Source organism: Pristis pectinata, chromosome 29, assembly GCF_009764475.1.
Source record: "Pristis pectinata isolate sPriPec2 chromosome 29, sPriPec2.1.pri, whole genome shotgun sequence".
In the NCBI taxonomy this organism is placed as follows: Eukaryota; Metazoa; Chordata; class Chondrichthyes; order Rhinopristiformes; family Pristidae; genus Pristis; species Pristis pectinata.
The window spans coordinates 18,548,382-18,575,769 of NC_067433.1; the positions used below are offsets into that span (position 1 = coordinate 18,548,382).

Below are 27,388 nucleotides of genomic sequence, written 5' to 3' on the forward strand. Positions count from 1 at the left end.
ATCTCCTGCCATGTGGGAACTCAGCTTGCAGCCACTTTTGTGACTGGCAAACTGTTTGAGATTTAGAAACATAGAAAACCTACAGCACAATTTAGGTCCTTCGGCCCACAAAGCTATGCCAAACATGTCCCTATCTTAGAAATTACTAGGTTTACCCATAGCCCTCTATTTTTCTAAGCTCCATGTACCCATCCAAAAGTCTCTTAAAGGACCCTATCGTATCCGCTTTAAAGAACCCTATCATATCCGCAGCGAGATTTGAACGGATCACAGGACCAGAACCCTGCTGTAACCCCGGGAGGACCTGTACCTTGGTTGGAAGCATAGAAAAATTAAATTTTCTTTTAAGTCATTAGATGTAATTTGGAGCAATTTTACTGGTTCAAACAGAAGCAAAGATGACAGGCAGTTCAGAAACACCTGTTGTCCCATAACACATGTAGACTACAGTGCAAGTATAACGAATTCTTGTTACAAGTGCTGAAGGACTCAATGCCAGAAGATGTTCTGGGGAACGGGGAAGGTGTCTGCTCCGGGTGCAGGCCCATGAAAGCAGTGGCCTAGTTCACAGAACGTTTGAAAGACACGTACAATTTGTCCTCCTCAATGGTAGGTTTATAACCCACCAGGCTGTGTTACAAACTGAACATTACCCTTGGAGAGTTTGGGGAATAGGGCCAGAATAAAGTGTGAAAGGTTACAGGTCGGAGCAGGGTTGGGAGAGCTTATCCAGAGCAGTCAGCATTGGAGGGTACATGAGGTGGAGGGTGAGCTTGCTTCTAGTGGCGAGGGGTGGGTGGGCAAGATAATGTGGGTGAGAGGTGGCCATGGAACTGCAGGGGAAATCACCTGGTCAGCAGAGATCTCCCCACAACTCTCTTCACCTCCCTCCCCCACGCAGATAGCCCCAGTACTTGTGGAGACAAGACCACCACGTTCATGGTGTCTCTAGCACCCTTTCAGGACCTCCTGAAGCATCATACTGATGGGTAGCCACTGCTATAATGTAGGAAACGCGGGCAGCTAGTCTGTGTACAGCAAGATCCCACAAACAGTGACATTGCAATCACTGGATAATGTGGGCATGAGGAATAAAAGATTTGCCCCAGGACACTCCAGGTATCTCTCTTGCTTCTCTACAAAACGGTAGGATGAGGTCCTTCACACCCCATCCTACCGTTTTGCAGAGAAGCAAGAGAGATATCTGGAGTGTCCTGCGGTTTCAGCTTAGTGTTGCAGACGAAAGTCTCCCTCCCTGCCTCACAGGAGGTTGAGTGGGATCTCTCTGCGCTCGAGTCTCCAGGGTGGGACTTGAACAAGAAACCTCTCAGCCCAGAGGTGCATGCTTCGGAGGTCTGCTGTGTAAGGGGGCAGCCATAGCGAGAAGGAAGGGGAAATTTGAAGTAGGGGAGGGGGGAGTGAGGTTACATTTTTAAACCGAGTTAACTCATTCATCTGCCCCCAGTGCTGCGTCAGAGTTAAGCAGCCACCTTTATTGGGTTTCTTGTGAGTGTACCCTTGGGCAGCGAGGGAGGCTGGAAACACACTGTCTTGTGTTTGGAGCTGTGATTAATTGAACACCCCCAGGGGATGGAAGGTGGGAAGTGCCAGTTCACTATCTTGCAAAGTGGCCCCTGGGATCAGAGGTTAACTTTGACAGCTGGGGCAATGTTTTGACAAAGCGATTCCCACAAAGTTCGGAGGGAGTGACATCTGCCTCAGGAGAAGACATAGGAAGCTTTGTACCCAGTCGGATGCACAGTGGTTATCATGGGTTCATTGAATAATCCAGTACAGCCATTCCCAGCCATGGAATTAGCCTTGGCAAACCATGCAGCACTTCTTGGAGCAGGTTTTATTCCCCTTGTCTCTAAGGATTACTGTGACACCTTCTGACATGAGTGTTTAGGAATTGTTGGAGGGTTTGTTTTGTAGCTTAAGATGTAACTAAATGCATTCTGCAGTGGAGCGGGGTTTGGTGGGGGGAGAGGTCTCTCCTTGGGCCACTGACCCTTCCTACTGCTGTTCCAGCACACGCCCCACCCCACCCACCGATCCCACCCACTTCAGTCTCCCCTCTGTCCCCTGCCCCCGCACTACTGTCCTCTCCCAGACCACTGCCCCCACCCATAGCTGTCCCACCGCCCGCCCCCCTCCCCAATCCTCTTCTCTCCCTCCCTGATTGCTCCGCTCACTCAGGGCAGGGCAGTGGCCCTGTTCCCACTGCATTAATGTATCCTGGGAAAGAGCAGTGGTTCAGTCACAGAGCTGTGGGTGGTTCTGGGAATGGGGGAAGTGAAGGCAGTGGGATGGATGGTCTGGAGGCCGTCCGGGTTTGGTAATCGAGAGAGTGGGGGACTGTGAGCTCCAAGAGGTTTACCAGGGTGCTGCCTGGATTAGAGGGCATGTGCTATGAGGATAGGTTGGACAAACTTGGGTTGTTCTCTCTGGAGCGGCAGAGGCTGAGGGGAGATCTGGTAGAGGTTTATGATAGAGTAGACAGCCGGTATCTTTTCCCCAGGGTTTTCCCCAATGTCTAATACCAGAGGGCATGCACTTAAGGTGATAAGGGGTAAGTTGAAAGGAGATGTGCGGGGCAGTTTTTTATACAGAGAGTGGTGGGTGCCTGGAATGTGATGCCTGGGGTGGTGCTGGAGGCAAATACAATAGGGGCACTCAAGAAGCTCTTAGATAGGAACATGAATGTGAGGGAAATGATAAGATATGGGCGTTATGTAGGCAGAAGGAATTAGTTTAGTTGGGCATTTTATTACTAATGTAATTGGTTCGGCACAACATTGTGGGCTGAAGGGCCTGTTCCTGTGATGTACTGTTCTATGTTCTATTAAGATTGGAATTGTGGAGTGGGCAGCTCTGGGATTGGGAATTGAGAGAATGGGGCACCAAGATTGCGAAGTAGGGGGTCTGGGATTGGGAATCAGCGGGAGAGTGATGGAGAGGGCTCTGGAATGTGGATATCTGGAATTGGGATTCAGGCAAATAGAGGAAGTGGTGGATTGGGATTGTGAATTGCAGGGCAGAGTGTAGAGTTCCAGGATGGAAGATTTGGGATTGGGAGGATTGTAGGAGTTGCTGCTGGTGGGGATGGTCAGTTGTTGAAATGTTCAGTTTATGCCCTTTGATCTACCTTTGCCCGTGGCTGTTTGTCCAGAGTTGGTGATGACTCTCCTGGACGCCGTGGCTGGGTTTGGGGAGCAGAGCCCGGAATAAGCTTTTCCACCAGGATCTTCAGTGCCGTCCCTTCCCTCTCACTCCTACCTTCCTTGCCTGGTAACATGTTCGACGGCAAAGTTGGTGTGAGTTTTCACACACAGGTTGCATTTTGAATGGTATTTTCAATCCCAGTCGCAGTGTGTGGTTTATGCCCGTTTGTGTTACCTGCCTGTCGGTGGATCTATTTTAAGCCAGTCCCTTATAACTGGCTGTCTCATCTCTGCCTCATTAACCCAGCTGGAGTCCCAGTTTCCACCCTCCCATCAACTCTGCTCCCCAAATCCCCGATTGCACCACCTTCACTCACAACATTGGCTCCCAATGTCTTGATTTTAAAATGTCCACATTTCTATAACTTCCTTCCAGCAGTACGACCTCTTGAGATCTTTGCACTCCCCCATTTCTGGCCTGTTGATCACCCTGAATTTAATCACTCTGCCATTGGTAGTATTTAACCATCTGGGCTCTGGATTTCCCTCCTTAACTCTTGCCAGCTCTTTCCTTCTTCAAAATGCTCCTAAAGGCTTCCTGTTTTACCAAATCCCATCCCAATATCGCCGTGTGGAACAAACCATTAGTACTCCCCGTAAGGTGTCTTAGTGTGTCGGGGTTAACAGCGCTATATAATTAGGAGGAACTACTGGGTCTGCTGCTCAGCAGTGCTGCCATTTTCACAAAAATGCAGTTTGAGCTCATGATAAAAGTGGACGTGGCTGCGGGCTCTGATGAATGTGTTGTGGAACCTCTGGGCTAACTGGATGATGGTCCTGATTCAGGCAGTCTCAGAACTACCCTTGGTTATGGTGTGGGTTTGAGCTTTTGACTTTTGTATGAAAGTGGGACTCAAACTAGACTCAAATGTCAGAATGTGTCAAGCAGTGAAATCTTATTGCACAGTTCAGCTTCACAGCTTGATTGAGTTATTTCAGCCCAGAAGGCCATGACCCTATTGAGTCTCTGCAGGTTTCCAGTAGAACAGTCTCGTCATCCCCACTCCCCACTCATAACCCTTTAAATTACTTAAGATAAGATATCTTTATTAGTCACATGTACATCGAAACACACAGTGAAATGCATCTTTTGCATAGGATGTTCTGGAGCAGCCCGCAAGTGTCGCCACGCTTCTGGCGCCAACATAGCATGCCCACAGCTCCTAACCTGTATGTCTTTGGAATATGGGAGGAAACCAGAGCACCGGGAGGAAACCCACACAGACACGGAGAGAACATACAAATTCCTTACAGACAGTGGCCGGAATTGAACCTAGGTCGCTGGTGCTGTAACGCGTTATGCTAACCACTACAGTACCGTGCCTCCCGTGATTCTCCTTGATTGCTGATCCAATTCCCTTTCAAGTGCCCTGATACGGTTTCCATCACTGCCGCACTCTGTCATAAATGCATTAAAGAAAAAGTCTTTCCTTGCATCCCAAAACTCCCTTGCCCCAGATTCTGAACCTGTGTCCCCTGTTCCTTGAACTAATGTCAACAACTTCCCCTCTCTAAACCAGTCCTGATCCTGTCCTTCTATCAAATCTCTTTGCTCTCCTTGCTCCAAGGAGAACAACTACAACTTTTCCAGCCTAACCCTGGAGCAGAGTTTAAGATGAGTATAAATTCCATGATTGGAGAATCCTGGGCAAGGGGGTGGGTAGGTTGGAGGTGGGGGGTGGCATCTGAGAATTAGAGCCAGATCTTCCAGGCTGAAGTTGAGTTGTCAAAATCTTGGCACAAAACTAGTGAGGAAAGCTAAGTACCACAACCTCTTTTGACATTGCAGTGCTCCCTCAGTACTGCAAGGAGTGTCAGACTCGATCCTTGGTACTTGGCAGTGTGGGCAAGGTACTTGGCAGTGTGGAGGAGCAGAGTGATCTGGGGGTTCATATTCACAGTTCATTGAAAGTTGCCTCACAGGTGGAAAGAGCAGTTAAGAAGGCCAATGGGATGTTGGCTTTCATAAGTCGCGGGATTGAGTTTAAGAGCCGTGAGGTGATGATGCAGCTTTACAAAACTCTAGTTAGGCCACACTTAGAGTACTGTGTTCAGTTCTGGTCGCCTCATTATAGGAAGGATGTGGAGGCATTGGAGAGGGTGCAGAGGAGATTTACCAGGATGCTGCCTGGATTGGAGAGTATTGAATATGAGGAGAGGCTTAAGGTGCTAGGGCTTTATTCACTGGAAAGGAGGAGGATGAGAGGAGACATGATAGAGGTATATAAAATGTTGAGAAGAATAGATAGAGTAGACAGTCAGCGCCTCCTTCCCAGGGCACCAATGCTCAAGACGAGAGGTCATGGCTTTAAGGTTATGGGTGGGAGGTTCAGGGGAGATGTCAGAGGGAGTTTTTTCACCCAGAGAGTGGTTGGTGCATGGAATGCACTGCCTGGGGTGGTGGTGGAGGCAGATACATTGAACAGGTTCAAGAGCTTGTTGGATAGGCATATGGAGGAATGTGAGATAGAGGGATATGCGGGAGGAAGGGGTTAGGTAGTGTGAGGGTGGTCTGATGGACGGCACAACATGGTGGGCCAAAGGGCCTGTTTTGTACTGTATGGTTCTATGGATCCTGTGCACTGGAGTGGGTTCTGACCTCACAACTATAGGAGTGATTGTGCTTTAGTGGTAGGTGTGGGACCACCAGATCATGGCTCATGTTGAGGGAGTAGGGAGGGAGCTTTGAGTCATTGCACTGTGGCTTGGCTGTGAGGAAGTTACAGAGAGTGCGGGAGACGGATAAATTGATAAGCCAGGGAACTACTTATGGTAACGGATGGTGAATGTCTCAGGGGTTATCTGTTATCAAGGGCAAGCTTTCAAAAATGTTTACCGATTTGTCGTAGGAGCTAACTTAATGAGAGTTTTCTTGGTCAGTTGGATTAGCAGTCTTTGCAATGTTGACTCGGGGTGAAAAATCCTTATCCACTGTTTGTTTAATCGTACTGAATGGGAGATATGTTGAAGTGATTGTGCTGTGTTGTGTTTGTCCTGTACCACAAAAAAAAAATTGGTCTAAGGTGTTCAACAAGCAAGTCGCCAGCTGAATCCTGAGATTAGTTATGTGGAGTCTCCTGGGATTGGCTTGTGACGTTCCCAGTCTCCAGTCTGTGGCTGCTCTCTATCCCAGGGTTCCGTGATGACTTCTGGTAAACTTGCCCAACTTGTGATATCTGGTGTTGCTGGAGCCCCTGGCCTGTGCTGCTCTCACTGGTAGGGGAGAGGCAAAGTCTGACACGGGCTTCCACATGTTGGGGTATCCACATCCTCGCCTCTCCGCAGCGGCTGTTGACTGTGTGGGGTGTACAGGACTCAGTGAGTCCTGTACACCCCACACCAAAGGAGCCTGCAAAGTCATAAGAGTCCTGCAACATAAAAACAGGCTCTTCAGCCCACCAAGTTGGTGTTCACCATCGACCACCTATTCCCATTAACCTCCCCAGGATCTATCACTCACCTACACACTAAGGGTAACTTACAGTGACCAATTAACTACCAAGCAACCAAATCGTGGTGCAGATTGCAAGTGGCCCTGGAGCAACAAACAATCTGCTGGAAGAACTCAGCTGTGTGTTGCTCCAGATTCCAGCATCTGCAGTCTCTTGTGTCTCCATTGCAAGTGACCCTGTCCATCTTCATGTTTACCAACAACATTGAGCATCAATGGTCAGGCGATTGAGCTCAGATGGTGCCACAATAAACCCCCCCAACTCCCCCTTCTGCTCTGCAGATGTTGCTGCACTGATTATAACGTGGCAATGGATGAGTCCATGATCCATGAGTGAACTGGCTTGCTGCAACTATTGTAATGTAAGAACACAAAATGCTGGAAGTCCTCCACAGGTCAGGTTCCCCAATTCCATGCACGAGTCCTCAACCCCAGCAATCCTGTTATCCCACATATCCTTATGACCCAGGAGGCCATTCGGCCCATTGTTTCTATGCCAGCTCTCAGAGTAACCTACCTATTCTCCCCACATTCCCGTCAACTCCAACCCCACCCCCCAGATTCTACCTTTCATCTTAACCTGTCAACCCTCAGGTCTCTGGGATGTGGGAGGAAGCTGGAGCACCCAGGGGAAACCCACCTAGTCACAGGGAGAACCTGCAGACTCCACACAGAGAGCACCGAAGCTCAATATTAAACCCAGTCTCACTGCACCCATATGACCTCATTCCCAGCAACCCCTGTCACCCCTGAGTACACCCACATGCACCAGCGGGCTTCACTGTGTTGAGTAGACCCCCCACCCTGCCACTGGCTGTGAGAGGGCAGAAGCCCCAATAACGGGCTGCGGCTGCATTGAGCAGGGCATCCTACAAACCATTTCCTGCCCTCAACAACTTTCCCCACACACAGGACGTCTCCAGGTTGTGGCTACCATTTTGGGCACAGCAAGCTCCCACGGAGCAATGCTGGATGACCGCAGGCAACTGAGTCCAAGAGATTGCGATGCACTTGCGGTCGATCCACAGTGGCTGGTGCTTGTTGCAAACCTCTGACACCTGAGGTGGCCGGCCGTGGGCTTCGTTACGGAGGGTTGGGGAAGTGGACTGTGGAGAGCTGGGATGGGGGAAGTGTGCAGCTTCCATCTTCGTGAGTGAGAGTCAGAACAGTGTCCAGGTCTTGGAGAAGGAACTTAAGAAGCTTCAGAAACTCAGTGCAGCTGGAATTCGAGAGGGAGGGTGAAGGAAGGGGCTATCAGCCCAACTCCTAGCCAGTTGGAATCTGCGGTGAAATCTGATCACCGACAAATAAACCTCTGGCCGGTGTGGAGAGTGGCTGAGGTGTGCTGGAAGGAATGCAGTAAATACTACAATCATTTCTGCCAGTTATTCACTGCAGGACAGACAGACAAAAGGCTTGCTGTCTCCCATGAGCTAGCTGTACTCGATCTCTGCTGCTTTATCAACCACCAAGTATGTTGAGCGTGTCAGGAGTGCTGTTTAAGCTGCCTGGCTAAATGAGCTGATGCAGTGTGGAGAAGGGGGTGGGTATTAGTGGAGGACGGTCTGTTCAAACAAGAGAACACAAAGCCTCACGCTCCTGTCACTTGCTTCCCTGTGTATGGGGGTCCCTTGGTTCCCTGATGCTTCACTTATGGGGGTTCAAAAAGTCAGCGTAGAAGGGCAGTACTGAGGGAGCACCGCACTGTGGGAGGGGCAGTACTGTGGGAGGGTCAGTACTGAGGGAGCACCGCACTGTGGGAGGGGCACTACTGAGGGAGCACTGCACTGTGGGAGGAACGGTACTGAGGGTGTGTCACACTGAGAGGGGCAGTACTGAGGGAGTGCCACACTATCAATGTGCTGTCTTTTGGGTGAGTTGTCCTTCGAATAGGTGAAATGGCCACTGTAAATTACCCCTAGAGTGTAGGTTAGTGGTAAAATTTGGGGGGAGTTTGTGGAAACGTAAGGAGAAAAACAAATGGGTTAACATAGGATTAGTGTAAATGAGTCGTGCGGACTCGATGGGCCAAAGGGCCTGTTTTCGCGTTGTATCCCTCTGTGTGTCTGGTGGTGGATACAATGTCCCTGGGTGCTGGAAGATGAGAGGTACCCTTTGTAGAATGATCCAGCCTGTTGCTTGGTTTTGTCATTGGTGCTAAGATTGAGAGGGTTGAGAGCTTCAAATTCCTCAGAGTGAACATCACCAATAGCCTGTCCTGGTCCAACCAGGTAGACGCCACGGCCAAGAAAGCTCACCAGTGCCTCTATTTCGTCAGGAAGCTAAAGCAATTTGGCATGTCCCCTTTGACCCTCGCCAGTTTTTATCGATGCACCTATCCAGATGCATCACAGCTTGGTACGGCAACTGCTCTGCCCATGACCTCAAGAAACTGCAGAGGGTTGTGGACATAGCACAGCACATCACAGAAACCAGCCTCTCCTCCATGGACCCTGTCTATACTTCTCGCTGCATTATCAAAGACCCCACCCACCCCAGGCATTCTCTCTTCTCTCTTCACCACCACCACCACCTCCCCCACCACCTCCCCCCACCCCACCCCCACCAATTGGGTGGAAGATACAAAAGCCTGAAATCATGTACCACCAGACTCAAGGACAGCTTCTATCCATCTGTTATAAGACTATTGAACAGTCCCCCTAGTATGGTAAGATGGATTCTTGACCTCACAATCTACCTCGTCGTGGCCTTGCACCTTATTGTCTACCTGCACTGCACTTTCTCTTTAACTGTAACACTTTATTCTGCATTCTGTTATTGTTTGCCCTTGTACTACCTCAATGCACTGTTGTAATGAAATGATCTGTGTGGATGGCATGCAAAACAAAATCTTTCACAGTACGTGTGACTATAATAAACCAAGTTACCAATTCATGTAAAGCTTTTAAAAAAAAAAGGTAGAAACATCCCAAAAATGTGATTCCCTGGGTATGAGAGTGTCATTGAGTCATATAGCATGGAAGCAGGCCCTTTGGCCCAACTGGTCCATGCTGACCAAGATGCCCCATCCAGGTTAGTCCCTTTTGCCAGCATTCAGCACATAACCTTCTGAACCTTTCCATGTGCTGTACTTTCTATGATTCAATCCATGTACCTGTTCAAATGTCTTAAAATGGCCTCCTCTACATTAGTGAGACCAAATGCAGACTAGGTGACCGTTTTGCAGAACACCTGTGCTCTGTCCGTGACCTGCATCTCCCCGTTGCCAGTCACTTCAACTCCCCCTCCCACACCATCACTGATATGTCAGTCCTCGGCCTCCTCCACTGCCAGGAGAATTCCAAGCGCACCTGGAGGAACAGAACCTCATTTTCCATCTTGGAACCTTGCAGCCTAATGGCATGAATATTGAATTCTCCCACTTTAAATAATCCCCACCCCCCTTCCCCACAACACCACCACCCCCCCCCACGCTTCTTCTCTTCCCTTTCCTAGACTCCTTTTCCCTTTCTCTTCTTACCTTTGACCCATCCCCCAGTGGATCTGCTCTCCCCTCCTCCCCCGCACCTGCCCATCACTATCCCTTACCTGCATCTACCTATCACCACCTTGTGCCCACCCTGCCTCCCCTCTTTTGTCCACCTATCACTGCTCTGCTTTTCCCTCCTATATATTGGGCTTCCTCTTTTCCTGTCTTCAGTCCTGAAGAAGGGTCCTGACCCAAAACGTTGACCGCCTGCTTTTCTCCACGGATGCTGCCTGGCCTGCTGAGTTCCTCCAGCATCATCGTGTTTTTCATTTTGTCTTAAAATCTGTAATTGTACCTTGCTCAACCACTTCCACTGGCAGCTCATTCCACATACATACCATCCTGGTGTGTGTAAAATAAAAGAAAAAGTTGCCCCTCAGGTTCCTATTAAATCTTTCCCCTCTCACCTTAAACCTGTGCCCTCCAGTTCTTGATTCCCTGACCCTGGGAAAAAGACTGAGTGCAGCCACCCTATCTATCCCCTTATGATTTTAGGATGGCGCCGGAGCGTGGCGACTCGTTGCAATCTGCTCTCTACAGATCTACTCGTTACCCTTACTATAATTGTTCTACACTTTTAAATTTAAAACCCAATGTAACTGCACTGTGTAATGAATTGACCTGTACAATCGGTGTGCAAGGCAAGTTTTTCACCGTACCTCGGTACAAGTGACAATAATAAACCAATACAATACAATCAGTATTCTCAGTGAACCAAATCTTGGTCGGAGAGAGGGGTTTCACTGAGGGAGGGGAAGCCACAGAACATGCTGGAGGCCAGAACTGAAGGCGCACAGAAGGGCGGCAGGCCAGGGTAGGTGACAGAGCACCAGGAGAGGCCATTTGTGCCATCATTCCCAGGCTAGCTCTTCAGAGACACAAGAGACTGAAGATACTGGAATCTGAAGCAAAATAAAAACAGACCTCTGGAGGATCGCAGTGGGTCGAGCAGCGTCTGAGGAGGCAAAGGGATGGCTGATGATTTGGATTAAGACCATGAATCGAAACTCGTGCAGAGAGAGCAAGAGGCAGAGATCAGGTCCTGATGGAGGCTCTTGACCCGAAACGTCGACCATCCCTTTGCCCCCACACAGATGCTGCTCGACCCACTAAGTTCCTCCAACGGTTTGTTTTCTTGACCCCTCAGAAGAGTAGCTTTTCCCAGCTCCGAATCACCAGCATTCCCGGGCAGGGTGCGAGCTGGGCCTGGAGTCATTGTCCCAAAGCAGGGCTGGGACACGGTGGAGGTGCATGGCCCCTTTAAGGCAGGCTGCTGTCTCCGGATAATCTGCTGGCATTGATGCATGAGAAGGGGCTGGAATTCCCAGGTGTTCACCCGTCTGCAATAACAACCAGGCCTTGGACAGGGGCTTTGTGTTGTCGTTGGGCAGGGGGGAGGTTGGTGAGCGAGCAGAGCAAGGGGAGAGGGGCCTCCTGTGCGGCTGGGTTGTAAGATTTGTGACGCAGCCCCTGCAGATGGTTCCGGAGTGCAGGGGCCCTGAGGGGGCGGGAGGGGAGGAGGAATGTGTCCCATCACTGTAAACACAGGGTGAAGGTACTGATTGAGGGCTGGAGAATGATTAGATGGGCAAAACAATGGGGCTTTTTGTTCTGCAGCACTGAGCCTTGGTGAAGGATCGACAAGAGGACTGGCTGTCAGGTTAATGCTCAAACACAGGCCTGAAGGAAGTATTCTCAACACGCCCTCTCGAGCCCATGGACGTCACTCAGACTGGCACTCACCTTTCAAATTATCCTCGGCAGAGGGCTCGTCTCCTGTTCGCTCCCCTGTCTCACCCCCCAATTCAACCAGCTCAGAGAGTTTGTTCCCCAACAACCACAAGGTTCTGATCACCCCCTGGTCACCAGGGCACGTACAGACACGGTGAAGCTGAACACAACACAGTCAGAACAACACTCTCTCTCTGCTCTCTGCTCTCTCTGCTCTCTCTCTCTCTCTCTGTGCTCTCTCTCTCTGCTCTCCCCTTATACCATTCAGGAACATGTTAAGACTATATCAGCCCAGTTGATTAGCTGGTTGGCAGCAGTCCCGCTGTGGGGGGAACGGGCGAGGGTTCATGAGCCTTCACTCTGCCGGAACCATTTCCATATGTTCTCCCCCGCAGCCTGTTTGTTCTCCTGTTAGGGGTCGTGTACACTATCCCCAAAACGTGCTGTCAACTGTGGCTCAGTTGGCTGTATGCTCACCTTGAGGTCAGAAGGTTGTGGGTTCAAGCACCATTCCAGACACTTCAGCCCAAGAGTCCGGAACTGCCCTCCACTGTATGGCGGGAGCGCTGTACTATCAGCAGTGCTGTGGGTGCGAAACATGTCAGGGCCACCATTCTGGGGCAGATTGATGGTGTTCTGTCTGGTCTCCTGGCCAGTCATTATCACTAAAACAGCAAGATCCCATGAAACGATCCAAATTGGCAGCTGCAGTTCCTGCAAACGGGAAGGTGCTGGTGATCTCGACAAGGGCGAGGGATTTCACCTGAGTACTGAGAGGGACAGTTTTTGAGGAGGAGACCACCCATTTCTTGCATGGGTCAGGGAAAGGGGGGTTTGCTATGATGTTGGGAAGGGCCTGGTGTTGAGCACACAGACCAGTGGGGCAGATGTATCAGAAACAGGAAGGGTGAAAGACCCAAATGTCTGAGTTAGAAGCAGGAGCAGACCACTTGGCCCATTGAGCCTGGCCCTCCACTTAATTGCTTCCCAGTTGATCTGAACATAGCCTCAATGTCTCCACATTCCTGCCTATCCTGGTGACCTATCCTGTCTCCCTCTGCCTTAACAACGTCCAAAGACTCTGCTCCCACCACCCTTCAGGAAGAGTGTTCCAAAAACTCACCCACTCCGTGAGGGGAAAAGAATTGGCCTCATCTATGTCTTGTGTATTCATTAACATCTTGGGGGGAGGGGGGGATCTGATATGAAGCTAGGGACGATCAAAATAAAAAGGGATTAATGTAGGATTAGTGATTGAAATCTTTAGTTTGTGTCCAGTTGACCCATAAGGTGAAAGGATGACTGACTGAAACGTAGACACACAAGAGATTCTGCAGACGCTGGAATCTGGAGCAACACACGCAAGGTGCTGGAGGAACTCAGCAGGTCGGGCAGCATCTATGGAGGGAAATGGACAGTTGACGTTTTGGGGTCCAGATGAAGGAGCTCGACCTGAAACGTCGACTGTCCACCTCCCTCCATACATGCTGCCTGACCCGCTGAGTTCCTCCAGCATCTCGTGAGTTGCGACGGAATGAAACAATTTTGTTGCCCTCAAGTGAGGGGGAAAATTGCAAGGCTACAGAGCAGGGACAGGGGGTGAACTTGTGAGTTGGTCTGGTAGAGAGCCAGTATGCATATGATGGGCCAAATGGCGTTCTGCCATTTAACCATTCTGTGAGTGACTCACCAACACTGTCATTGAGTAATGGCCATCAGTGTTCCGAGGGAATTGACCAGTTCATCCTTCACCGGCAACGAACAGGAGACCTTTGTATCAGGGAGACTTCAGTTACCGTCCTGCCCTAGTGACAGTGCCTCTGACAAGACAGTGCTCCCTCAGCCCAACACTCAGGTGCTACAGCTGGGTTTGAACTCCTGAAGTTAGGATCCTCTGCACATCCTCTCCGGCTTACGATCGAGCATTTGGGAGACTGACAGGATGAATTTGCCGGCTACCGTGAAGCTGCAGGCATCTCCTGCCGCTTGGAACTCGGTTTGCAGTCGCGTTTCCAACTTGTGATCTGTCCAAGTTACGATCAGCTCAGAGAAACAGAACCCTGCCGTGACTTGCAGCTCCAACCGGGCCAAACCAGCGCCAAGACATCAGCGAGCGAGTTGGGCGGGATTCTCCGCAGTGACATCTGACCCAAGCCATGGATAGCCCTACTCCTGTCAGGTCCCCGAGCTCGCTGAGGGGAAGGAGTGGTATCAGTGACTCCAAGTGCTCACTGAAGCAGTTCCTTTGGCTGGGCTGATCCCATTGTTGACAGAACTCAACAAATGCCTCTTCCGCGGATATTTGGGCCACTGTAAGACTGCAGAGACCCCTCGCCCTCCATCTTCCAAGGACCTTTTTTTGGCACTCGTCTCCAATGGGAAATGGAGGCTTAATATTTTTTTTCTCTAGTCTGGTCTGAATCGCTTATCTCTAGGCCCCATTATCTCCTGGGGGCCACAGTTGGAGGGGTTATGTCATAGGCTGCATTCATCACGGACAGCCACACGTGACAGACTTGGCTCAGTGTGAGTAGGTACTTGAGGGAATCTTTCTTTTGGAGCTGTCCTGTCTTATTCCAAGTAAATGTTGCCCTGGTGTAATGGGAATTGAGTGCTTCAGGGTGAGTGCAGGCAAGTGTTGGTCAAGTGTGTGGAGAGGGTGATCAGTGTGAGTCGTGGCTGTCCATGACACCATGCACAGTCAGATGCTGGGTGGTGGGGGGGGGGGGCGGCGGGGGAGAGGGGTGTGCGGGGAGGAGGAGGCAGTTCATTTGTCTCTCTTGTCACTTGTACAAAGACTTGGGTTTACTGAGCGTCCTCACTTGCCTGCCCTCTCGCTGAGTGGTCTAGGGGGGCCAGTCACTTGTGATAATAGTTGGGAGTGGAGTGCCCCTCCCCACTGGCCGATGTGACCAAGCCCCCATCCCAACGAGGGTTAGGACTTGGCTCTGGCATCTCCATTTCCAACAGTGCTGTTCTTCAGGCAGCTGATGCACGAAGTGAATGGGATTCAGGCCTTCCCATCGGGGGTCCCACCCTGTGGGACGATGCCCGGTTGGGATTCAGCAGCGTAACTCCTGGTACCTGGGGTGTTTCTGCCTGGGTTATGTACCTGCCCCTCCATCTTTGGCATTCCCCAAAGTGCCAGGTTCCTGATCCCAGAAATCTCCAAGGTCCCAGCAAGCCTTTATTTATAGCTGGCATGGACTAAGCAGTCTCTTGTGTTGAAAATCCCCATGATCCGATTTGCCATTTGATCAACCCTGATTTCTGTCTCTCCTTCCCTGCCACTCGACTTGCAGAGCCCTGAGCTCCACAACTCCCCCTGGCCTCTCTTCTCATCTCTGAGGTGTTTCTCCCACCGAGTGTCTGGTGGCTGAGACCCTTGTGGCTCTGGGACCACTGGGTGTGGGCACACTGTGGGTGTACAGTTGCCTGGGCTCCCTCCTGTAGATTCCTGGCAATTCCCCCGAGCTAAGATTCCCAAACTTGGTGCTGGAGCCACTTCAACCTGCCAGCAGCCGCCGCCTCCGGTGACCTGTGATCAGGGCATTCTCCACATCAGGAGTCGGAGGGAGGGGAGGGGAGGGGGAGTTCTTTTGGCTGCAGGTGGCGGGAAGGAGAGAGGTTGCAGAAAAGGGATGGAGGAGAGGGAGGGAGTGGAAAATGGGGGCAGATGGAGGGAAAAAGGGGGAGGCAGAGAGGGGAAAAGGGGGGAGATGGAGGGAGGGGAAAAGGCAGAGAGTTGGAGAGAAAGCTTTTCTTAATTACTGAGTCAGAAGCTGTGGTTTAACGGGGAGTTGGCCGTGTCTTGCCATCACACACAGCCCGTTTGTACAGGGACTGCACACCGCAGTGAGTCCTCAACACACTTCCTGTCGTGGAATTGTGAGGGCCACTGGCATGTGTGCTTCAGGTCAGGAAATGCCTTCAGCAGCCCCCCAACCGAGAGCCCCGGAACAGAACAGGGCAGAGGATAGGGTGGGGGAGGGTAACCTGCTGCAGGTTATTCAATGCCTGTATTGTTGGGACCTTTGTTATGTGGGTTAGTGCCGTCACTGACTGCAGCTCTGCAGTGTGCACAGCCTGGTGCAGCAACCATCCTGATGAAAACGTGTCAGCTCTCTCTGTCTACCCCCCCCCCCCCACCCCCACCCCCACGCACACACTCTCTCTCTCTCTCCCCACACACACTCTCCCTCCCTGCACACTCTCTCTCCTCCCCTTCCCCGCGCTCTCTCTCTCCCCCATGCACTCTCTCCCCCACGCACTTTGTCTCTCTCCCCCACACACACACATACACACACTGCCTCTCTCACCCCCCACACACTCTCTCTCACTCTCCCCCTCCCTCTCTCTCTCTCTACACCAATCCCATTATATTCTCCCCACATTCCTATCAACTCCACCCAGATTCTACCACACTCCGGGGGCAATTTACGGCATCCAATTAACCTACCAATGCACATTTCTTTGGGATGTGGGATGAAACCGGAGCACCCAGGGAAACATGCATCCACAGGGAGAACGTGCAAACTCCACACAGACAGGATTGAACCCAGGCCTTTGGTGCTGTGAGGCCATGTCTCTCCCTGCGGTGTCAGTGTGTGAACAGTGCCATGCGGTGAGGGACGTGCCCACTGTTAACTGCATTCACCTCTCTCCGCAGTGTCCCTGAAGCAGCGGACGGAGGTGGAGCCGTACTCCACGCACCCAGGCGATTCCCTGGAACTGCGCTGTCGCCTACGGGAGGACATCCAGAGCATCGCCTGGACCAAGGACGGGGTGCAGCTGCCCACCAACAACCGCACCCGCATCACCGCCGAATACCTGCAGATCACTGACTCGGTGCGTGAGGATTCCGGCCGCTACACCTGCATCACCAGCGGACCGTCCGGCAGCGAGACCTCGCACTTCGCCGTTAACGTCTCCGGTACGTGGGGCCCTGCTGGGACAGGGGCGGCAGGTGTGACCAGGGCAAGTAGGGCCACCACAGGGGGGTCCCAGTATCTGGGGTCCTGGGTCTTGGTGCCTTTGGTCTGCTGGGGAGGTGAAGGGATGCACCTCAGTTGTGAAATCGGGAAAGGGTAGGTTGCATTTAAGGGTCATTGTCCCGGACCCCGTGATTGTCCCGGTCCCCGTGATTGGGTACCAGTACTGGTACCTGGGTCTTGTGCCCAGTCTCTGGGTGGGAGCCCGGACACTGGGTGACGTGACCACAGTTATTGAGGAAAGCCTCGTCCTGCAGCGTTTGAGTTCCTGTGGTGGATATTGTTGCCTCCTTTCAACGACAGTAGGAGGCCATTCAGCCCTATTCTGCCTAACCCCACATGCCCTGTGTTACCCTTTATGGCCACACTCCCCAGAAATCAACCTCAGTTTTAACACCAACAGTTGACCCAGTGCTGACTACCGTTTGTGTGAGAGAGTCCACACTCTATTCCCCACCCCCACCCTGTGTCGGAACTTCCCTCCTGAAAGACCTTGGTCTCATTTTCAGGCTCTGCCTCTCGATCTGGACTCCCTGACCAGTTACCTCCTTTCCTCCCTGTCAATATGTCACCCTTCACTTCCCTAGTTCCTGGGGACACTGCCTCGGTATGGCTAAACTCCCGTTGTATTTTAGGTCCAGGAGTCATTCTGGTGACTCTCCCCCCACCCCCGCGCATGTTCAACACAGGGGGAGTGTGTGCTGCAAGTGAGGTGGCACTGACCCCGATGGCAGGTGTGTGGACTAGACGGTTTAAAGTCAAAACCCCCAACCATTCCTAACCTGTACAGAGTTCTCTCCAAACCCGTCGCCATATGTATAACAGCCTCAGCCATCTGCCTGAGGACAAAACATCACAGGTTGATCAGGAAGAGAGGAAACAGGGCAGGGGGGGCAATAATGAGCAAACCATCCTGGTTTGGGTCAAGAACTGAACCAACCCGACCCCAATGTTTCATCAGGTCATACACTCAATCCTGTCCCACTCGTGAGTGCTTTACCGGTACAGGCCATCTCCGGGTTACAAACACTTAACTTACCAACATCCCTACATATGAACAAGTTCCCATAATGTTATTAAGTTCAAAAGTCCAACATACATACATAGGTTTATTCCTACAAGCGGCAGAACGAGCTTATTCTCTCTCTGCACTTTCAGTAATTGTTCTCATCAGTCTTGTGGCCTTTTGATGTTGTTCATTACAACACTGGAGGTATGGTTACCGTATCGAGTGACCTTTGAGTATTTTCTGACATACGGACAAAATCGACATGGACTTCTGAAAAAATGGAACTCGTTCATTACCTGGAGATGGCTTGTACACACGCTGCATGTACGCCCGCCCTGCACGTACAGTCACTCACTCTTGTTCCTAACACATATGATTTATCAATGCTTACACTGCATCCTGTCCCACACCTGAGTGTTTGATCGGTGTGTATGCTTGATGTGCCGACGCGTCTAGTCCGCTCCAGTTGGGGTCAGGTTGTGGAGCTGGGTGCTCCTTACAAGCTCTTTCACCTCCAGTCCCTGATGCGGTCCGTGTACCTCCAACAGACGCTGTGTACTCGGTGGAGGAGGATGATGAAGACGAGGATGATGATGACGATGATGATGTAGAGACGGACGATGATGAAGGGAACGAGTCGGATGAAAAGAGCACGAAGGAAGCGCGTGAGTGGCTGGTGGCGCGGTGATAATCGGGCAAGTTGTCAGGGATGGGGCAGGCTGGCACGGTGGAGAAGATCAGGATATTATCCGGCTTCTCACAGTCCTGGATCTCCGAGGCAGTCAGCTCAGACTCTTGTTGTAACACAGCGCAGGGCTCTGCCTTATACATCCTGCAGAGAGAATCAAGGGATATGGGGTTATCGCAGGACAAGAGGTGCAGAGGCAGAAGGTCACCCATGATCCTTTTGAATGGCGAACGAGGGCCGAATGGCCTACCCCTGCTACTATTTCTTGTCGTGGTTGATTCACACTGAGTCACACATTCATTGTTCTGGCCTTTAGGGCTGGATGGATTAACCAGTGTTTCTATAGCCCCAGTCACATCTTTACTGGCAAAATGTGGTCTTTGTTGTAGGAAATATGGCAGCCAATTTGTGCACAGCAAGCTCCCACAAAAAAGCAGTGTGGTGTTGAGTGGATAATCTGTTTAGTGATGATGATTGAGGATAACCTTTGGCTGGGATTCTGGGCATAAACATCCTTCACCAATATCATGGGACTTAGTGAGGCTTCCCAAGAGGACAGATAGGACCTTGTTTGCTGTTGCATTCAGTGATGCCTGCAATTGTGCTGCACTCCCTCAGTTCTACATTTGAATGTCAGACTGGACTTACCACTCAAACTTCTGCAGAGGGATTTGAACTCATGGCCTCCAAATTCAAGTGCTGCCCTCTGGCCAAAGCTACCGTGTATAGTACAGGGGCACCACCTTCACAACGTGAGATACCCAGTGTTTAGTACTGTGATGTTCCCCGGTACAAGGCGGCAGAGTTTGCTCAAGACTGAACCTCATAGACTTAAGTCGTGTGTTTTCCTTGTGATTAGATGGGCAGTGCCAGAAGGATTTTTATCCCAAGTTCACTTGCTCAGTTGAATTCAATTTCCCCACATAAGCCTGGTGGGATTCAAATTACTGCCTCCAGATCACCAATCAGTGTCAGCCTGCAGATTAGGTGGATGTAACTCCTCATGTCTGTCGGTTACTGGACTTCGGGCAGCGCGTCCTTCAGAGGCAGTAATGACTTGATGGTAGTGATGCTTGGAGCCTTGCCTCACTCTACTGAGCTGCACAAAGGATTTGTGGCTTGCATGCATGTGGAAAAGCTGTTCTCAAACTACGTCACCCTCCCTCCACACACTCTCCCTCCTTCTCCCCACTCCTCCTCCCTCCACCCCTCCCTCCTTCTCCAAATCACAGCACGGAGATGTCTTCCCCTTTCAGCATTTCGCAGGGACCATTCTCTTCACAACTCCCTGGTCCAATCTTCTATTCCCGCCAACCGTCCTCCTCCTAGCAGCACCTTCCCTTGTTGTTTCCGCTCTTCCCTTCCCACCATCCAGGGTCTCAAACAGTTTTCCCACGTGAAGCAGTGATTCCCTTGCACTTCCTTCAACCTAGTGCACTGCATTCAGTATTGAGAATGTGGCCTGCTCTACACTGACGAAACCAAACACAGATTGGATGTCTGCTCGTGGAGCAACTGTGTTCAGCTTGTAGTGGGGACCATGAGCTTCCCGTTTGCTGCCACTTTAGTTCCTCACCCCACTTCCACCCTGACCTATCCTGTAGTGTAGCAATGAGGCCAAACACAAGCTAGAGGAGCAGCATCTCATCTTCTGTCTGGGTGCATTGCAGTCTCCTGTCTCAATATTGAATTCTACAACTTTGGGTAACTTTATTTCTGTCTGTATTAGTTGTCCATCTGTGTCATTGACTCAGCTTGTTTCTCTTCCCGATCACCCCCTCCTTTATTTTTCCCCTCTGGGAGTGGAGGACATGCCCACCCTGACCTGCCAGGCACACTTTCCTGCTCTGCATTTTGCAACTCCTACATCCTTTTGTTCGTGTTCTCACTGTGTAACTGTTGCCATTCATTCACTGACCAGATAACCTTGTTTACGGCTTTTCCCCATGTCCACCCTGGTTTTACACACCCACATCCCCCCCCCCCAATACTCCCTGCAGCTTTTGTCTCCTTCCCAGTTCTGGTGAAGAGTCTTTGACCCAAAACATTGACTATTTCTCATCCCACAGACATGGTCTGACCTGCTGAGTGTTTCCAGCATTTTCTGTTTCTACTGTATGTCACTGCCCCATCACTACCTCTCTCGTCCATCACTATCTTTAAAACTTTATTTATACAGCATGGTGACAGGCCTCTCTAGCCCAACGAGCCTGAACCGCCCAATTACACCCATGTTAACCTACTAAGCCATCTTTGGAATGTGGGAGGAAACCGGAGCACCCAGTAGAAACCCATGCAAACACGAGGAGAGCATACAAATTCCTTACAGGGTTGGGAATTGAACCACGATCGCTGGCGCTGTAATAGTGTTACGCTAACCGCTACATTACCGTGCCGCCCTGTCTGTCTTCCATCACTCTGCCTTCCTCCCTCTCTCCTCATCACTCCGTCTCTCTGCCATCTCTCTTTTGTTCCCCTCTGCCTCTTTCATTCCTCCCCCCGCCCCCACTCTCCCTCCACATGTATGATTTACTTTTTCAAACAATCCTCGGGTAATAAGTAATAACATCACGGGGAGGGTGGGGTTGGGGGGGGAGTGGTGGTTCTGATGGTTGTTGTGAATCCAGGAGCTATGAAGTGGGGTTTGTAGCTTTGGCAGGCTGTAAGTTAAACGGGGGAGTGACAGCCAAGTGTTTGAGCTCCTCCCGGTCTCAGGAATAAGCTCACTCTCCTCTCACTGTTGCCCCTCACGATTGCACAACTGTTGCTGAAAGCAGCCTTTTGACACTGGGGCCTCTTTTGTTCAAGGTGATTGATGCAAAAATTGGTCTCATTCTCAGCCCTAAAGGTGTGCCAGCGAAGCAACAATGATTTTTCTTTTGTTTTCGAGCCACGGTGCTAGACTGAACTTGGTGCTTATGACTCATGGCAGAGCTACATTTACACCTGACTGGTTGTCAGTGCTTTCTGATTCCGGGAGCTCTCTGTAGTTAATGACCTTGCCAGGAAATTGGATGGCTCCACATAACACTTTGCACACGGAGTCCATTTATTTGCAGGGAAGATTCTAGATCATTTTGTTTTGCTGCAGAACCAAAAGATGAAAAAGCTGAAAATACTGAGCGGGTGAGGCAGTGTCTGCGGAAAGGGAAACCGGGTCAGCCCCTCGGGCTCGTCAGCTGTTGTGAGAAATGGGAAAGAAGCAGAAGAAAGGGAAGCAGGAGGAGGCCATTCGGCCCCTCACTGTGGCTGATCTGGTCTTGCCCTCAGCTCCTCTCCCCTGTCTGTTCCCCTGCCAACCAGAACTCTGTCTGACAGCCTTGGAGTTATTCAGTGGCTCACATCTCTGGTGTTGAGAACTCATCCCCTGAGAGAACATCCTCCTCAAACGCGAGCAGGTGGGACTAGCTTGGTCAGCATGGACCAGTTGGGCCGAAGGGCCTGTTTTCCTGCTGTATCTCCATCTTAAACAGGCAACCTCATATTCTGAATCCAAGTGCTAGACTGCCCCATGAGGGGAAAACACCCTTTCAGCTTCCACCCTGCCCATCCCTGTCGGAATCTTATACTTTATAATGAAGTTACCTCACATTGTTTTAAACACTCAGTTGTTCCTGGTGAGGCACGTCCTTCATCCCAGGGTGGCCTGGTGGTGCTGCAGTTATTGCTGCTACCTCATGGCTCCAGCAACCCCAGGTTCAATCCTGACCTCGGGTGCTGTCTGTGTGGAGTTTGCACGTTCTCCCTGTGACCAGCTGGGTTTCCCACCAGGTGCTCCGGTTTCCTCCCACGTCCCAGAGACGTGCGGGTTGATGGGTTAATTGGCCGCTGTAGATGGCTCTTAGTGTGGGTGGAGGGGGGGAACCTGAGGGGCATGGGTTTCCCCTGGGCGCTCCCGCATCCCAGTGATGTACTGGCTTAAATAGCCACTGTAAATTACCCCTGGTGTAGGGAAATGGCAAACAAAAATCAAAGGGATCAATAAAAGTCATGTAGTCATGGATGGGGTCATTTGAGTCATACGGCACATAAACAGGCCCTTAAGCCCATCCAGTCCATCCTAACCATCAAGCACCCATTTATACTAATCCCGTGGTCTGTAGTCTTCTTTGCCTTGGTGATTCAAGTGTTCGTCTGGATTCTTAAACATTGTGAGATTCTCCACCCCCATCACTCTCTCAGACAGTGCGTTTCAGATTCCATCTACCATTTGGGTGAAAAAAAAATTCCTCAAATCCCCCCCAAACCTAGAATTTTTTTCTAATTGCACCTGGGGAGTTCAGTACCGTCCTGGAGTGGCGTGTGTGTGTGTGTGTGTGTGTGCAGTAGTGCATTGCTCTTCCTGTGTTCCTTGAGAGCTGAGGATTGTGGAGCGTCAAGTCACAGCTCTCTGTACTTCCCATCACAAGTGCAGAGCTGTGACTGAAGATAGTGGATCAAGTGCTGTTAGGTTATTTCGTTTACTGAGGGCACTGTTGATTGGAGCATGTGCAAGGGCCATAAAGAAGCAGCACAGTGGACCACACTTTACTGAGCTTTACTCTGTGTGTTCAATCATTGACATAGTTAAATTCTCCAACCAGCAAAGGTGGGAAGCATTGACAGGTGATAGCTCAACAGCTCAGACAAGAGAACGCCACAAAACCAAGACTGATTTTTGGAAGGCAGCAGAGATTTGAAACGAGGAGAATTCCATGCAGCAGCACTTGACAGATGCCGGTGTCGTGTTACTTGTTTAATGCCGGGCTGGGTGGGAACGTGCTGGGCCCGCCGATATCTGCCATTCACCCTCACTTAGTTGTCAACTGTTGAGCCAGTTGATGCAAACCAGCAGCTTGTTACAAGAGGGACTTGTGCCTCTGGGATGGCCCACAGCCTCTTACAGAAAATGGGTGTGGTCACCATTATGTTCATAGCAGCCAGTTTGTGCACAGCAAGCTCCCAGAGATAGCAGTGTGATACAGTCAAGATAAACCATGATTGAGGGATGAATATTGGACAGGACGCCAAGGAGAACCCCCTCCAATTCCTTCAAATTGCATCATGGGATCCTTTACACCTATGAGCAGCAGGGTCTTGCCTTTGGGGTGTCATCCCATAAACATCGCCTATAACAGTACGACACTCCCTCAGTGGGACTTGAGCCCACGTCTTTCAGACTCCGAGGCAATGGTGTACACCACCAAACCACAGCAGGTGTTGTAACACGGGACCATGGTAGGGACAGCCTGCGGTGACAATAGAAGGGGTCACAGCCTTTACCCAACTGAAGCTGAAAGCTGATGTGTTCGGGTGTATTCAGTATGTGTGTTTATTTATAAGTGTGCATGCATGTGTGTGTGTGTGTGTGTAATGTACATTGAACACTTCAGTTCTCACAGTTCAGGCCAGTGGTTAACTTCACTCTCCCAAACCAGAGAAGCTGGGACCTTAACTCAAAGCCAATTCTTCCATTGCCTTCCACCCCAGACCACTTGGCGCACCCCAGGAGATTGCTGCCTTTCCACTGTAAGCCTAGGGTGCATGTTTTGGAGACAACCCCCCACCCCCCACCTTCCTTGAGTGGCCACGATCTCCCCGTCATAGCGCGACTCCCGCTGTTACTCAGGGTTCTGTTGGGAGCAACAAGAGGAGCACAGAGTCACCACCAGCAAACCCGCCCCTGACATAAGCCGCAGCTAAAGCTGAGAACAGCCCCAGCCTCAGCACTGGCAGGAAATATCAAATGTGACTCATTTCACCTACAGGGGAAAAGAGACCTCATTTTAAGTGACCCATTTTGTATCTCCTCCCAGTCCTCACCCTTCCCACCTGATGAATTTTACCAGGTGGCTGATAATCTTGACTGAATGCTCATCGGTTGTCAGAAGCAAGTCTGGAACTCTATACCTTACTGTGCCTCTGGCTCTCTTGATTAATCTGCCCATTCGTTCTTCATAAGGTCAGCCCATTCTGAAGCATGTGATTTCCGTAATGAATGCAGGGCTGAGACAATGGCATTCACAGGTGCTCAGTGAACCCTTGTTTAGTGTTCCTGAAATGGCAACTTAAACCTCGTCACTGAGGTTAAAAATTAAACGGGCTCTCTCCTGCCTTGCCGCAGGAAAACCCGCGTGTCAGTGAAAGCGATTTTATTAATTTTGCGGGACTGGGTGTCACTGACGGGTCCCTGTTTATTGCCCCTGAACTGAGTGGATACTGGGGCTATTCCAGGGGCAGTTAAAGAGGTTGAGGATCTGGGGTCACAGAGCCAGAACATGCAAGGATAGCTGGCTTCCTTTTCTGGTGGAAGTCAATGAATCCAGTTTTACAACAGAGACACAAGAGACTGCAGATGCTGGAATTAATGTTAACAGTTAACAAACTGCTGGAAGAACTCAGCAGGTCAGGTAGCATCTGTGGAGGGAAATGGAAAGATGTGGTTTTGGGTCAAGAACCTTCACCTGGACTGATAGCCTGCACACTCGTCCAGATGAAGGGTCTCGACCTGAAACACAACTGTCCATTTCCCTGCACAGATGCTGCCTGATCTGCTGAGTTCCTCCAGCGGCTCGTTTTTTGCTCCAGTTTTACAATAGTCTGGTAGTTTGCTCACCCTTCCTGCTGGCAGTTTCCAGTTTAATTAACTGAATTTAGATCTTCATTTAATTAAGTTGAATTCCCACTGGAACTCGTGCCTCTGCAACACTGATCCAGGCAACTGGATCCACTGGCAGTTACTTACTATAATGCAGGAGGAGGGTCCATCCTAGCCTCCAGGGGAGCATCCCCTCTCTTATTTCCCTGTGCCTCTGCAACTTATTCACTCTCACTCATTCCCATCAACACCCCTTGGAGTCTTTTGCCACTTGTGTACGTTAGGGGTAATTTGCAGCAACCAATTAACCAACACACCAGACACTGAAATAGACGAGGCATATCTAATGCAGCAAATGGAGTTAGTGTAGATGGGCCGAAGGGCCTGCTTCTGTGCTGTACAACCGTGACTAACCCACGCATTGTCGGGATGTGGGAGGAACCTGGAGCCCAGAGAAAGCTCCCACGGTCGCAGAGAGAGCGTGCAGACTCCACACAGGTGGCATCCGAGGTCGGGATTGAACCCGGGTCCCTGGAGCTGTGAGGTAGCAGCACTAACCGCTGCACCATCTTGGCTCCCCCCCCCCACCCGCCCCATGGTGAACTGGGTGGAGAGACATGTAATTCTTCCAGCGGATGAGGATACATCCAGCTGTAACCCGGATGCACTCTGACACTTGAAAGTGTTCCTTCAGGGTGTTTTTAGCTTGGTACTGCAGGCACTGCATTGTTTGAGGAGGCTGCTTATCGTGGTGCCAGCCCACTGCACCAGTCTCCCCTGAGTTAGCCTGTCCATTAACCCTTTACTTTCCTTCCACTGTTGGCTCCCCCACGAAGGTCCAGGCTGGATTCTTGCTTCAGCTGGCCGCCACATCTGGGGAAAGCAAGCGGCAGGAATGAACGCGCATTTCAGAGCTGCATACCCTCTGGAGGCAGGGGGTAGGCCCTGCGATGCACCCGGGTGTCCAACTGGTCAGCCTCAGCCCACTGTGCCCCACGCAGCTGGCCCTCTGCCCTCCCACACAGAGGCTCCACTTCCCATCTGGAGCTTTCGGCTCTGAATTCCCATGAACTTCTGCTCGAAGCCCACAGTTCCTTCAGGCAGCCGTGTGCGCTCTGGTAGAGCTGTTCCTGGTGCCAGTGACGCAGGCACCTAATGACCAGCCTGCTCTGCACCATTGTTCAGTGGAGGGGAAAAATTCAAAGAGTGTGTGGGATCCCTAGGGCTTCATCACTAGGAACGTCTTGTCCAACCTGGGGCTCTCTGGCAGGCAGGGAGTCAGTTCTAGGGCCAAGGGAGCTTAAGCCTGCCTCCCTGGCACTTCAAGTTCTGGCAGTGGGGTTGGAGCAGCTCCAGGGCTGACTGGTGACTCCTGTTCCATGGGTTGAGGTCTCCTTGCCTCCCCAGCCTTGGTTACAACTAACAGTCACCCGATACAGAGCTGAGATGGAGTATTTCTCCTATTGGACGTGTCTTTGGAACTCTCTTCCCCAAAAGGCATTGGTTGCTGGGTCTTTGAATACCTTTAAGGCAGAGGGAGATAGATTCTTGGTAAATGAGGGGTTGAAAGGTCACCAGGGATAGGTGGAAATACAGGGTTGGATTGGTCATGATGTTGTTGAATCTGAACAATTCCTAGTTTGTATAGAGTCACACAGCACGGAAGCAGGCCCTTCGGCCCAACTTGTCCATGCCGACCAAGATGCCCATCTAAGCTAGTCCCGTCTGACCCATGTGTGATGCCGGCAGTCCTGGCTGAGTAACCTGTATTGTGGAGTTGGTCACAGTCCAGAGTCTGAAGCAGCTGTTGAACACCGACGGGTGCCCGGAGCCCCGGGGTTCACTTTCACGCTCTTACCCGTCTTGGACAGCGAGGCAGGGCCGCGTAAACCCATCCAGCAGCTAACTAAAGTGGCCCTGTCCACGCGCTTGCTGAAGGGAGTCGAGCTGGAGCCAGCTTTGTCATCTCCTGATCCTAATCACGTATTAGCGCAGAAATAAAACCCAATACAATTTCAGGAATTTGAGAGGGATCAATGGCAGGTAGGGGGAAGGGGCCAGGAAGCCCCCTGGTCTCTGGATTCTAGGCTATCGCTTACACTGCTGATTGTAACTGGGTTCAGGGTGCCCTACCCAGCTCTGCTTGGGTTAATCCTCTCCCCTGGTTGGGTCTTGATGTGACCTGCTACCTGGGGGATGTGCAGGGAGGGGCAGGAGTGTGAAGAAC

General features: G+C 51.1%; 1 protein-coding gene across 7 annotated transcripts in view; it reads left to right on the forward strand.

Moving 5' to 3' along the window:
* Positions 1–27,388, forward strand: part of LOC127584418 (fibroblast growth factor receptor 1-like) — a 164,974-nt gene that overhangs the window by 82,462 nt on the left and 55,124 nt on the right. For all 7 annotated transcript variants that reach the window (XM_052041214.1, XM_052041211.1, XM_052041212.1 and 4 more), the window contains 2 exons: positions 16,566–16,829; positions 18,445–18,561. In XM_052041214.1, coding sequence (XP_051897174.1) covers positions 16,566–16,829; positions 18,445–18,561 — 381 coding nt within the window. The remainder of the gene's footprint in view (positions 1–16,565; positions 16,830–18,444; positions 18,562–27,388) is intronic.